The sequence below is a fragment of the Oncorhynchus tshawytscha genome, unplaced genomic scaffold (genome assembly GCF_018296145.1).
Source record: "Oncorhynchus tshawytscha isolate Ot180627B unplaced genomic scaffold, Otsh_v2.0 Un_contig_2373_pilon_pilon, whole genome shotgun sequence".
Taxonomy (NCBI): domain Eukaryota; kingdom Metazoa; phylum Chordata; class Actinopteri; order Salmoniformes; family Salmonidae; genus Oncorhynchus; species Oncorhynchus tshawytscha.
Window position 1 is genome coordinate 46245 of NW_024609500.1, and position 13756 is coordinate 60000.

The following is a 13756-nucleotide window of genomic DNA, read 5'->3' on the forward strand; positions in this document are numbered from 1 at the left end:
TCAAGTGCACCATGTTTCCGCTGGCCAATCAGATTGCTCAGATCACCGAATCTGCAGTAACGTAGCAGGCGTGAAAGAAAGCTACGGCAAAATTGATACTGTGAGATTTCAAAACTTTTTAAACCATGACTAGAAAGAGACTGTCAACGAATACAACAAAGAGCTGTTGTTTTTATGAGTGACTTCATGTTTACGTTTTTACTCAGCACTGTCAAAACTTTGTATTCAACACTTTTATAAACCACAAAATGCGCGTTCTTCCTATTTCCAGTCAGCGCTACAATAAGCAGTGCAGCAGTAATGAATGAGGAGGAAAGTGGATCTATAGGCCTTGTTGTTGTTGTTATTAGCGGCTTTGGTCTTTTTTAAATATCAAGGAATGTTTCAATTCCTCTGTTCGTAGAAGTAACAACATGAATTTGTGCACGAGGCAGAAATAATGCGGTGCGACTCGGGAGTTTCGTCATCAGCTGGAAGACGGTGTCCCTTTTTGGTCAGAGTCAGTGGAGGAAAGGGAGAGCGGAGGGATGTTGAGAGACGGGCCCTCAGATGCAGGCTGGTGCCCAGTGAAATAAAAAAACAAAGTATTTAGATGTGTGCTTACTCAGCTGTGCCAACTAATACAACAATGGATCTATTACCTATTACCGGTGTGATGATATAGCCTGCCCTACCTCAAATTTTGAAATATAATTTTAAAAAAATGTCCTGAACAACAATGGATTGGCAGGTATATTCAAGCAAAGTCAATATGTGGTGATAATGTATTGGGCCTATAGCCTACTGTTCAAACCTCATTGCTACAGAACTGTTTTTAATTGGTTAATGTTGCATAGGCTTACCTTTTTCATGTCATGTTAATAAAAAATCAGAGCGGTAGATCTCAGCATTTTGACTCAGGAAGTGATCCTGACTCAGGAAGTGATCTTGACTCAGGAAGTTATCTTGACCCAGGAAGTGATCTTGACTCAGGAAGTGATCTTAACTCAGGAAGTGATATTGACTCAGGAAGTGATCTTGACTCAGGAAGTGATATTGACTCAGGAAGTGATCTTGACTCAGGAAGTGATATTGACTCAGGAAGTGATCTTGACTCAGGAAGTGATATTGACTCAGGAAGTGATCTTGATCTGACTCAGGAAGTGATCTTGACTCAGAAACTGATCTTGACTCAGGAAGTGATATTGACTCAGAAAACTGATCTTGACTCAGAAACTAATCTGATATTGACTCAGGAAGTGATCTTGACTCAGAAAAGGTTGGTGACCACACTGGTCTACACTACCAATGCCCCACTGAAATGTGCCATTCACAATGCTTATGAGTAAATACAGAAATACTTTATTCTTAAAACAGATGTACAATATCTTACAAATACAAAGGATAAAATATCTTTGTCTAGATCCTGTTAAATGTGTTATTTAGACAGAGTGTGTGAAATGCTCCTCTGTTTCCACAACAACATCTAGAGGGGAGATTATTTTCTGTACAGCTACATTCCATATATATTTACAATGTGCTTGTTTATTTGGCTAACAAGTAAAAACTATTACCATGTAAAAAAACACACGCACAAATGCAGACACACACACACACACACACTGTACATACAATCCTTGTGAGAATAGAGCTCCACGTCATCATCATTTCTGTTATCATTTCAATATGGCTCATTATTACATTATTACACAGACCTGTCAATTCATTACCCCACATGTTAGAACACAGGAACATTACCCCACTCCCCCAACATGTTAGAATACATTACCCCACTCCCCCAACATGTTAGAATACATTACCCCACTCCCCCAACATGTTAGAATACATTACCCCACTCCCCCAACATGTTAGAATACAGGAACATTACCCAACTCCCTCAACATTCTAGAATACATTACCCTACTCCCCCACATGTTAGAATACAGGAACATTACCCAACTCCCTCAACATTCTAGAATACATTACCCTACTCCCCCACATGTTAGAATACAGGAACATTACCCAACTCCCTCAACATTCTAGAATACATTACCCCACTCCCCCACATGTTAGAATAGTCTTTGGTTATAAACTCTTCCAATGTCATGTCCTGTAATCTCAGTCTTTGGTTATAATCTCTTCCATTGTCATGTCCTGTAATCTCAGTCTTTGGTTATAAACTCTTCCAATGTCATGTCCTGTAATCTCAGTTTTGGTTATAATCTCTTCCATTGTCTTAATCTCAGTCTTTGTTATAAACTCTTCAATGTCCTGTAATCTCAGTCTTTGGTTATAATCTCTTCCAATGTCATGTCCTGTAATCTCAGTCTTTGGTTATAATCTCTTCCAATGTCATGTCCTGTAATCTCAGTTTTCGGTTATAATCTCTTCCATTGTCATGTCCTGTAATCTCAGTCTTTGGTTATAAACTCTTCCAATGTCATGTCCTGTAATCTCAGTCTTTGGTTATAAACTCTTCCATTGTCATGTCCTGTAATCTCAGTCTTTGGTTATAATCTCTTCCATTGTCATGTCCTGTCCTCTTCAGTGGGTAAACCTCCAATATAATACAGTACAGTACATCCAAATACTGTAAACTGTACATACTTATTTTATACAGTATAAATACTGTATGCATTCTGGTAATACAATACTGAAGAGTATAAGCAGTACAGTACAGTAATACAGTACATTCACTGTCCTGGCTATCTTCCAGGTGTGGGCTGTTTGTTTGGGTATGGCTGTTTAGTTCCCATAACAACGTGAGTGGTGTGTTTGTGACATACTGACATTCTAGTCCTGGGTTCCATGTCCTCTCTCCCTTCCCTCACTTCTCATCGCTCACAGAGCTCTCCACCGCTACTTTGATCTCTTCTATCCGTTCTGCTATCGTCTGTCGTTCTTCTTCGGGTCTTGTCGGTATCTTCTGTTCCTCCGCTGGTATCTTCTCGTCGGAGCTGCTGCGGCTGGACAGTTTCTCCATCTCGTCTTCTATCTCGCTGAAGCGTTCGGCCACGCACTGGGCTGTGAGCCTGGCCTCCGGGTCGTGGTCCCAACACTCCTCTATGGAGCCGCACACTATGGCTATGCCCTGTAGGAGGAGGTAGACAACAGGAGCAGAGAATTATAACCAAGCTACTGAGCACTGAGACATATACATAGGATTTGATGTGTGTGAGTGAATGAGAAAGAAAGAGAGGTTAGAGAGAGAGATAAGAAGGTAGGTAGGTAGGTAAGTCAAGAAAGAGAGAGAGAGAGAGGAGGGAAGAAAGAGAGAGAGGGGGGAAGAGAGAGAGCGAGGGAGAGAGAGAGGGAAGAGAGTGAGCGAGGGAGGGAAGAGAGAGAGAGAGAGAGAGGGAGGGAAGAGAGGGCAAGAAGGAAAGAGAGTGTGTGTGTCTCTCCCAGTCTGTTACCTGGTGGTTGATCCAGCTGTCTGGGATCTCAGGTCTTCCTCTGTCTCTGAGGAGGTGATCCTTCATGCTCTCCACACCAGGATGCATCTGAACTTTACAGCCATATGGAGGTTCATAGTCCTTCACCTCTGGAACACACAGAGATACAACCAATTAGATCACCTCTGGAACACACAGAGAGAGACAACCAATTAGATCACCTCTGGAACACACAGAGAGAGACAACCAATTAGATCACCTCTGGAACACACAGAGTCAACCAATTAGATCACCTCTGGAACACACAGAGAGAGACAACCAATTTGATCACCCCCGGAACACACAGAGTCAACGAATTAGATCACCTCTGGAACACAGAAAGACACAACCAATCAATTTACATCTCTAACACAAACAAACACAGCCAAACAAATCAACACCACAAACCACAGCCTTCATCTGTCAAGTCACAGGCGTTTTGCTACACTCACATTAACATCTGCTGACCATGTGTGTATGTGACAAATAACATGTGATTTGAAATCCACCCGTTTTTATGACAGTAAAACATCTACAGAATAAAGCTCAGCTTCAAACTGCATCATATGAGGTTATGGATACCTACAGCATGTAATGTTATGTTACAGTAGAGTTAATATAGAGAGCTGTTGTTATGTTACAGTAGAGTTAATATAGAGCTGTTGTTATGTTATGTTATAGAGCTGTTGTTATGTTATGTTATAGTAGAGTTAATATAGAGAGCTGTTGTTATGTTACAGTAGAGTTAATATAGAGAGCTGTTGTTATGTTACAGTAGAGTTAATATAGAGAGCTGTTGTTATGTTACAGTAGAGTTAATATAGAGAGCTGTTGTTATGTTACAGTAGAGTTAATATAGAGAGCTGTTGTTATGTTATGTTATAGTAGAGTTAATATAGAGAGCTGTTGTTATGTTATGTTATAGTAGAGTTAATATAGAGAGCTGTTGTTATGTTACAGTAGAGTTAATATAGAGAGCTGTTGTTATGTTACAGTAGAGTTAATATAGAGAGCTGTTGTTATGTTATGTTATAGTAGAGTTAATATAGAGAGCTGTTGTTATGTTACAGTAGAGTTAATATAGAGAGCTGTTGTTATGTTACAGTAGAGTTAATATAGAGAGCTGTTGTTATGTTACAGTAGAGTTAATATAGAGAGCTGTTGTTATGTTACAGTAGAGTTAATATAGAGAGCTGTTGTTATGTTATGTTATAGTAGAGTTAATATAGAGAGCTGTTGTTATGTTATGTTATAGTAGAGTTAATATAGAGAGCTGTTGTAATGTTACAGTAGAGTTAATATAGAGAGCTGTTGTTATGTTATAGTAGAGTTAATATAGAGAGCTGTTGTTATGTTACAGTAGAGTTAATATAGAGAGCTGTTATTATGTTACAGTAGAGTTAATATAGAGAGCTGTTGTTATGTTATAGTAGAGTTAATATAGAGAGCTGTTGTTATGTTACAGTAGAGTTAATATAGAGAGCTGTTGTTATGTTACAGTAGAGTTAATATAGAGAGCTGTTGTTATGTTACAGTAGAGTTAATATAGAGAGCTGTTGTTATGTTACAGTAGAGTTAATATAGAGAGCTGTTGTTATGTTACAGTAGAGTTAATATAGAGAGCTGTTGTTATGTTACAGTAGAGTTAATATAGAGAGCTGTTGTTATGTTACAGTAGAGTTAATATAGAGAGCTGTTGTTATGTTACAGTAGAGTTAATATAGAGAGCTGTTGTTATGTTATGTTATAGTATAGTTAATATAGAGAGCTGTTGTTATGTTACAGTAGAGTTAATATAGAGAGCTGTTATGTTATGTTACAGTAGAGTTAATATAGAGAGCTGTTGTTATGTTACAGTAGAGTTAATATAGAGAGCTGTTGTTATGTTACAGTAGAGTTAATATAGAGAGCTGTTGTTATGTTACAGTAGAGTTAATATAGAGAGCTGTTGTTATGTTATATAGAGAGCTGTTGTTATGTTATAGTAGAGTTAATATAGAGAGCTGTTGTTATGTTACAGTAGAGTTAATATAGAGAGCTGTTGTTATGTTACAGTAGAGTTAATATAGAGAGCTGTTGTTATGTTATAGTAGAGTTAATATAGAGAGCTGTTGTTATGTTACAGTAGAGTTAATATAGAGAGCTGTTGTTATGTTATAGTAGAGTTAATATAGAGAGCTGTTGTTATGTTACAGTAGAGTTAATATAGAGAGCTGTTGTTATGTTACAGTAGAGTTAATATAGAGAGCTGTTGTTATGTTACAGTAGAGTTAATATAGAGAGCTGTTGTTATGTTAGAGTAGAGTTAATATAGAGAGCTGTTGTTATGTTAGTAGAGTTAATATAGAGAGCTGTTGTTATGTTACAGTAGAGTTAATATAGAGAGCTGTTGTTATGTTACAGTAGAGTTAATATAGAGAGCTGTTGTTATGTTACAGTAGAGTTAATATAGAGAGCTGTTGTTATGTTACAGTAGAGTTAATATAGAGAGCTGTTATTATGTTACAGTAGAGTTAATATAGAGAGCTGTTGTTATGTTACAGTAGAGTTAATATAGAGAGCTGTTGTTATGTTACAGTAGAGTTAATATAGAGAGCTGTTGTTATGTTATAGTAGAGTTAATATAGAGAGCTGTTGTTATGTTACAGTAGAGTTAATATAGAGAGCTGTTGTTATGTTACAGTAGAGTTAATATAGAGAGCTGTTGTTATGTTACAGTAGAGTTAATATAGAGAGCTGTTATTATGTTATAGTAGAGTTAATATAGAGAGCTGTTATTATGTTTAGTAGAGTTAATATAGAGAGCTGTTGTTATGTTACAGTAGAGTTAATATAGAGAGCTGTTGTTATGTTATAGTAGAGTTAATATAGAGAGCTGTTGTTATGTTACAGTAGAGTTAATATAGAGAGCTGTTTGTTATGTTACAGTAGAGTTAATATAGAGAGCTGTAATGTTATGTTACAGTAGAGTTAATATAGAGAGCTGTTATTATGTTATAGTAGAGTTAATATAGAGAGCTGTTTATTATGTTATAGTAGAGTTAATATAGAGAGCTGTTGTTATGTTACAGTAGAGTTAATATAGAGAGCTGTTGTTATGTTACAGTAGAGTTAATATAGAGAGCTGTTGTTATGTTATAGTAGAGTTAATATAGAGAGCTGTTTGTTATGTTATAGTAGAGTTAATACAGAGAGCTGTTGTTATGTTACAGTAGAGTTAATATAGAGAGCTGTTGTTATGTTACAGTAGAGTTAATATAGAGAGCTGTTGTTATGTTACAGTAGAGTTAATATAGAGAGCTGTTATTATGTTAGAGTAGAGTTAATATAGAGAGCTGTTGTTATGTTACAGTAGAGTTAATATAGAGAGCTGTTGTTATGTTACAGTAGAGTTAATATAGAGAGCTGTTGTTATGTTACAGTAGAGTTAATATAGAGAGCTGTTGTTATGTTACAGTAGAGTTAATATAGAGAGCTGTTGTTATGTTACAGTAGAGTTAATATAGAGAGCTGTTGTTATGTTACAGTAGAGTTAATATAGAGAGCTGTTGTTATGTTATAGTAGGGGGTAGATTTAGGGCATTGGCAACAGACGTGCTGAATATGGAGAATATAAAATATGTTTTGATGATTCTTGTATGGGAACAAAGTTGTGGCCTGGCACTTCTCTTGTGATCATTACTGGAATCAACAAACTTTAGCAATTCAAGCAATTAGCCCCCAAAAACTCAGAAATCCACAACCCATTGAAAACATCACAACTCTAATTAGTTGTATTATGTTTTCACGCTGAAAAACAGTTGAAGGAAATTGAAAGATCATTCCGCCCCGAGCCAAAGATTATAAAACACAAAGTTCTGGGAGATCGTCCAGACCTCATGAAACTGAACTCACAACAGCTGCAAAGTGTGATGGTTTCACAGCATGTTAACTAACAGCTGATCTAGGAACAGATCCCACAGTCTGTGGTGCTGTCTGTGTCAGGTTCATAGTGTTAACTAACAGCTGATCTAGGAACAGATCCCACAGTCTGTGGTGCTGTCTGTTCTGGGATATCGTCCAGATCTCATGAAACTGAACTCACAACAGCTGATCTAGGAACAGATCCCACAGTCTGTGGTGCTGTGTCAGGTTCATAGTGTTACCTAACAGCTGATCTAGGAACAGATCCCACAGTCTGTGGTGCTGTCTGTGTCAGGTTCATAGTGTTAACTAATAGCTGATCTAGGAACAGATCCCACAGTCTGTGGTGCTGTCTGTGTCAGGTTCATAGTGTTAACTAACAGCTGATCTAGAACCAGTCTGTGGTGCTGTGTCAGGTGCATAGTGTTAACTAACAGCTGATCTAGGACCAGTGAAGGGAGGCACAAGGGCACAGACTGAAGACCTTCATTAGAGACAAGCAGAACACCAGATATAAGATTTCTCAAACTGAGCCCATGCAAAAATGACCCAGTCTAAAGGAATAGAATTCACAGGGCAGTGTGTTACATCCTCCAGGAGAGGTCACAGAGGTCAAGAACACCCAGTCAGGTAGAGGTATCCTCCAGGAGAGGTCACAGAGGTCAGGAACAGCCAGTCAGGTAGAGGTATCCTCCAGGAGAGGTCACAGAGGTCAGGAACAGCCAGTCAGGTAGAGGTATCCTCCAGGAGAGGTCACAGAGGTCACAGAGGTCAAGAACACCCAGTCAGGTAGAAGTCACAGAGGTCAAGAACACCCAGTCAGGTAGAGGTATCGTCCAGGAGAGGTCACAGAGGTCAGGAACAGCCAGTCAGGTAGAGGTATCCTCCAGGAGAGGTCACAGAGGTCAGGAACACCCAGTCAGGTAGAGGTATCGTCCAGGAGAGGTCACAGAGGTCAGGAACACCCAGTCAGGTAGAGGTATCGTCCAGGAGAGGTCACAGAGGTCAGGAACACCCAGTCAGGTAGAGGTATGCTCCAGGAGAGGTCACAGAGGTCAGGAACACCCAGTCAGGTAGAGGTCACAGAGGTCAGGAACAGCCAGTCAGGTAGAGGAATCGTCCAGGAGAGGTCACAGAGGTCAGGAACACCCAGTCAGAGGTATCCTCCAGGAGAGGTCACAGAGGTCAAGAACACCCAGTCAGGTAGAGGTATCCTCCAGGAGAGGTCACAGAGGTCAGGAACAGCCAGTCAGGTAGAGGAATCGTCCAGGAGAGGTCACAGAGGTCAAGAACACCCAGTCAGGTAGAGGTATCCTCCAGGAGAGGTCACAGAGGTCAGGAACAGCCAGTCAGGTAGAGGTATCGTCCAGGAGAGGTCACAGAGGTCAGGAACAGCCAGAGAGGTCACAGAGGTCAGGAAGGTCACAGAGATTAATCAACAGCTTGTTTGGACCAGTACAGTACAAGGTCCTTGACTGGTGTGTTACAGGGTCCTGAATCGCTGTGTGGACCCACAGGAAGTGGAGAGGCCAGAATGGAACCCCGGTCCCGGTCGGACAGGAAACCCAGCTAGGGCAGGGATCGGACCGGGGACCCTGAAGAAGAAGCTGACTCCACAAGCCCAACACATCCTGTTTTTGACAAGTAGACATGCCCTGTTCCCCCTGTTCTGTTTCAGCTTCTTTTAAACAGAACACACCCAGGAGTGTCCCTGAACGGGGCCCTATTCCCTATATAGCATATGGGGGCTCTGGTCTAAAGTAGTGCACTACATTATGAAACAGGGTGGTTCCTGGACACAGACCCAGACTGTGGGATCTAGTTATTTCTGCTGCTTCTTCAGTTATCCTCTATTTGAAGACCTGCTGTGTTTTCTGCTGAAATGGAATAAATAGCCCAGCTGTTTACCTGACCTGAGAACAGTTATTCACCGAGGTCTGATCTGAGAACAGTTATAAACCGAGGTCTGACCTGACAACAGTTATTCACCGAGGTCTGACCTGAGAACAGTTATAGGTCTAAACCGAGGTCTGACCTGAGAACAGTTATTCACCGAGGTCTGACCTGAGAACAGTTATTCACCGAGGTCTGACCTGAGAACAGTTATTCACCGAGGTCTGACCTGAGAACAGTTATTCACCGAGGTCTGATCTGAGAACAGTTATTCACCGAGGTCTGACCTGAGAACAGTTATTCACCGAGGTCTGACCTGAGAACAGTTATAAACCGAGGTCTGACCTGAGAACAGTTATTCACCGAGGTCTGACCTGAGAACAGTTATTCACCGAGGTCTGATCTGAGAACAGTTATTCACCGAGATCTGAACCTGACAACAGTTATTCACCGAGGTCTGACCTGACAACAGTTATAAACCGAGGTCTGACCTGAGAACAGTTATTCACCGAGGTCTGACCTGACAACAGTTATTCACCGAGGTCTGACCTGAGAACAGTTATAAACCGAGGTCTGACCTGAGAACAGTTATTCACCGTGTGTCTGACCTGAGAACAATTATTCACGGAGGTCTGACCTGACAACAGTTATTCACCGAGGTCTGACCTGACAACAGTTATTCACCGAGGTCTGACCTGACAACAGTTATTCACCGAGGTCTGACCTGAGAACAGTTATAAACCGAGGTCTGACCTGAGAACAGTTATAAACCGAGGTCTGAACCTGACAACAGTTATTCACCGAGGTCTGACCTGAGAACAGTTATAAACCGAGTCAGAACAGAGTGCTCTGGTGAACTGAGAGAGCCAGAACAGAGTGCTCTGGTGAACTGAGAGAGTCAGAACAGAGGCCCCACAGCAGAGGGAAGATAACACAAGGACAGCTGAGTCTAAAGCTAGCTGAGCCAGACCCAAGGAAAACAGGGCTATACACAGGAACCTTCTCATTAACAGCCTCCCTGCCTCCCTCCCTCCCTCGCTCCCTCCCTGTCTGTCTGTCTGTCTGTCTGTCTGCCCCCCTCCCTGTCTGTCTGTCTGTCTGCCTCCTTGCCTGCCTCCCTCCCTGCCAAACTCCCTCCCTGCCTGCCGTGGTCCTGTCCAAGCCTGGGAGATGCTAGCTATGGGAGATGCTAGCTATGTGAAGAATTCTGTGGTTTTGGTAACAGATGTCACACGAGGGACCAAAGCTGCTCTCTCACTGGGGACCCGGCCGCATAGTAAATACCAGGTCCACCAATAAAAGTACTCGTAGGGACAAGGTTTATGACAGTTTCCTTTTCAGATAATCTGTCCGTCTGTCTGAAACCTCCATGGGTCTACTGGCTGAGAGAGAGAGAGTGAGAGAGAGAGAGAGAGAGAGAGAGAGAGAGAGAGAGAGAGAGAGAGAGAGAGAGAGAGAGAGAGACAGAGAGAGAGAGAGAGAGAGAGAGAGAGAGGTAGAGAGAGAGAGGTAAAGAGAGAGAGAGAGAGGTAGAGAGAGAGAGAGGTAAAGAGAGAGAGAGAGAGGTAGAGAGAGAGAGAGAGGTAGAGAGAGAGAGGTAGAGAGAGAGAGAGTAGAGAGAGAGAGAGAGAGGTAGAGAGAGAGAGACAGAGAGGTAAAGAGAGAGAGAGAGAGCGAGGTAAAGAGAGAGAGAGAGGTAGAGAGAGAGGTAAAGAGAGAGAGAGAGGTAAAAGAGAGAGAGAGAGGTAGAGAGAGAGGTAAAGAGAGAGAGAGAGGTAGAGAGAGAGGTAAAGAGAGAGAGAGAGGTAGAGAGAGAGAGAGAGAGAGAGAGGTAAAGAGAGAGAGAGAGGTAGAGAGAGAGAGAGAGAGAGAGAGAGAGAGAGAGGTAGAGAGAGAGAGAGGTAGAGAGAGAGAGCGAGGTAAAGAGAGAGAGAGAGAGAGGTAGAGAGAGAGGTAAAGAGAGAGAGAGAGGTAAAGAGAGAGAGAGAGGTAAAGAGAGAGAGAGAGGTAGAGAGAGAGAGAGGTAGAGAGAGAGGTAAAGAGAGAGAGAGAGGTAAAGAGAGAGAGAGAGGTAGAGAGAGAGAGGTAGAGAGAGAGGTAAAGAGAGAGAGAGAGGTAAAGAGAGAGAGAGAGGTAGAGAGAGAGAGGTAGAGAGAGAGGTAAAGAGAGAGAGAGAGGTAGAGAGAGAGAGAGATAGAGAGAGAGAGAGGTAAAGAGAGAGAGAGAGGTAAAGAGAGAGAGAGAGGTAGAGAGAGAGAGGTAGAGAGAGAGGTAAAAGAGAGAGAGAGGTAGAGAGAGAGAGAGATAGAGAGAGAGAGAGGTAAAGAGAGAGAGAGAGAGGTAGAGAGAGAGAGAGGTAGAGAGAGAGAGAGATAGAGAGAGAGAGGTAGAGAGAGAGAGGATAGAGAGAGAGAGAGGTAAAGAGAGAGAGAGAGAGAGAGAGGTAAAGAGAGAGAGAGAGAGAGGTAGAGAGAGAGAGGTAAAGAGAGAGAGAGAGGTAAAGAGAGAGAGAGAGGTAAAGAGAGAGAGAGAGAGAGGTAGAGAGAGAGAGGTAAAGAGAGAGAGAGAGGTAGAGAGAGAGAGGTAAAGAGAGAGAGAGAGAGAGAGAGAGGTAAAGAGGGAGAGAGAGGTAGAGAGAGAGAGAGAGGTAGAGAGAGAGAGAGAGAGAGAGAGAGAGAGAGAGGTAGACAGAGAGAGAGAGAGAGAGAGAGACAGAGAGAGAGAGAGAGAGACAGAGAGAGAGAGAGAGAGAGACAGAGAGAGAGAGAGAGAGAGACAGAGAGAGAGAGAGAGAGAGAGAGAGAGAGAGCAGAACCCTCAATACATCACTATGGAAAATAACCCCACCAGACACTTGAGCTTATCTTTCTCCCAGTCCCAGGGAAAGTTATAGGAGATATTATGGAGGTTTTAGCTTGTGGCTAACACATTGTGACCTAGTTAGCTAATGTGACCATTAGCTGTGGTAGAGCTGCAGACAGAGAAGCAGAGCCAACAGGCAGACTTCCATTCTGCTGACAGCATCTAGCATTGTAAGCAGGCCTGTTCAGACTTGAAGAGAACTGTCAATATTGTACAACACAAACACAACTCAAAACCTGACTGTTGAGACTGTTATAGAATTGTCAACTCTCCCCACAGTTATATACACTATAAATACAGTAGTATGTGGACAACCCTTCAAATTAGTGGTTTCCGCTATTTCAGCCACAGCCGTTGATGACAGGTGTATACAATCGAGCACACAGCCATGCAATCTCCATAGACAAACATTGGCAATGGAATGGTCTTGCTGAAGAACTCAGTGACTTTCAACGTGGCACCGTCATAGGATGCCGCCTTTCCAACAAGTCAGTTCGTCAAATTTCTGCCCTGCTAGAGCTGCCCCCGGTCAACTGTAAGAGCTGTTATTGTGAAGTGGAAACGTCTAGGAGCAACAACGTCTCAGCCTCGAAGTGGTAGGCCACACAAGCTCGCAGAACAAGCGCTAAAGCGTGAAGCGCATAAAGATTATCTGTCCTCGGTTCCAACACTCAAGCGTCACCATCTGGCAGTCCGACAAAACAAATCTGGGTTTGGCGAATGCCAGGAGAACGCTACCTGCCCCAATGCATGGTGCCAACTGTAAAGTTTGGCGGAGGAGGAAAAATGGTCTGGTGCTGTTTTTCATGGTTCGGGCCCCTTAGTTCCAGTGAAGGGAAATGTTAATGCTACACAATGACATTCTAGATGATTCTGTGCTTGAAACTTTGTGGCAACAGTTTGGGGGAAGGCCCTTTCCTGTTTCAGCATGACAATGTCTCTGTGCGCAAAGTGAGGTCCATACAGAAATGGTTTGTCGAGATCAGTGTGGAAGAACTTGACTGACCTGCACAGAGCCCTGACCTCGACCCCATCGAACACCTTTGGGATGAATTGAACGCAGACTGCGAGCCAGGCCTAATCTCCCAACATCTGTGCGCGACCTCACTAATGCTCTTGTGCCTGAATGGAAGCAAGTCCCTGCAGCAATGTTCCAACATCTAGTGGAAAGCCTTCCCAGAAGAGTGGAGGCTGTTATAGCCGCAATGTTCCTACATCTAGTGGAAAGCCTTCCCAGAAGAGTGGAGGATGTTATAGCAGCAATGTTCCAACATCTAGTGGAAAGCCTTCCCAGAAGAGTGGAGGCTGTTATAGCAGCAAAGGGGAGGACCAACTCCATATTAATGCCCATGATTTTGGAAAGAGATGTTTGACGAGCAGCTGTCCACATACTTTTGGTCAGGTAGTGTACACCGAGTGTACAAAACATTAGGAACACCTTCCTAATATTGAGTTGCACCCCTTTTGCTCTCAGAGCCGCCTCAATTAATCCGGACCTGGATTCTACAAGGTGTCGAAAGCCTTCCACAGGGATGCTGGCCCCAAGTTGACTCCAATGCTTCCCACAGTTGTGTCAAGTTATCTGGATGTCCTTTGGGTGGTGGACCATTCTTGATACAGTTGAGCGTGAAAACCCAGCAGCGTTGCAGTTCTTGACACAAACCGGTGCACCTGGTACCTACTACCAT

At 42.5% G+C, this 13756-nt stretch overlaps 1 protein-coding gene and 1 long non-coding RNA gene across 2 annotated transcripts in view; one reads left to right on the forward strand and one right to left on the reverse strand.

Annotated features, from left to right (window-relative positions):
• Positions 1 to 2355: 2355 nt before the first annotated feature.
• The window catches only part of LOC112239812 (TGF-beta receptor type-2), a 65038-nt gene continuing 53637 nt past the window's right edge, over positions 2356 to 13756 (reverse strand). The window contains 2 exon segments of the mRNA XM_042315546.1: positions 2356 to 3070; positions 3393 to 3520. Of these exon segments, the coding sequence (XP_042171480.1) occupies positions 2807 to 3070; positions 3393 to 3520 (392 nt within the window). The 3' untranslated portion in view covers positions 2356 to 2806.
• On the forward strand, positions 7845 to 8206 carry LOC121844975. Its single transcript, XR_006082252.1, has 3 exons — positions 7845 to 7943; positions 7994 to 8065; positions 8159 to 8206. It is a non-coding gene; the product is annotated as an uncharacterized LOC121844975 (long non-coding RNA).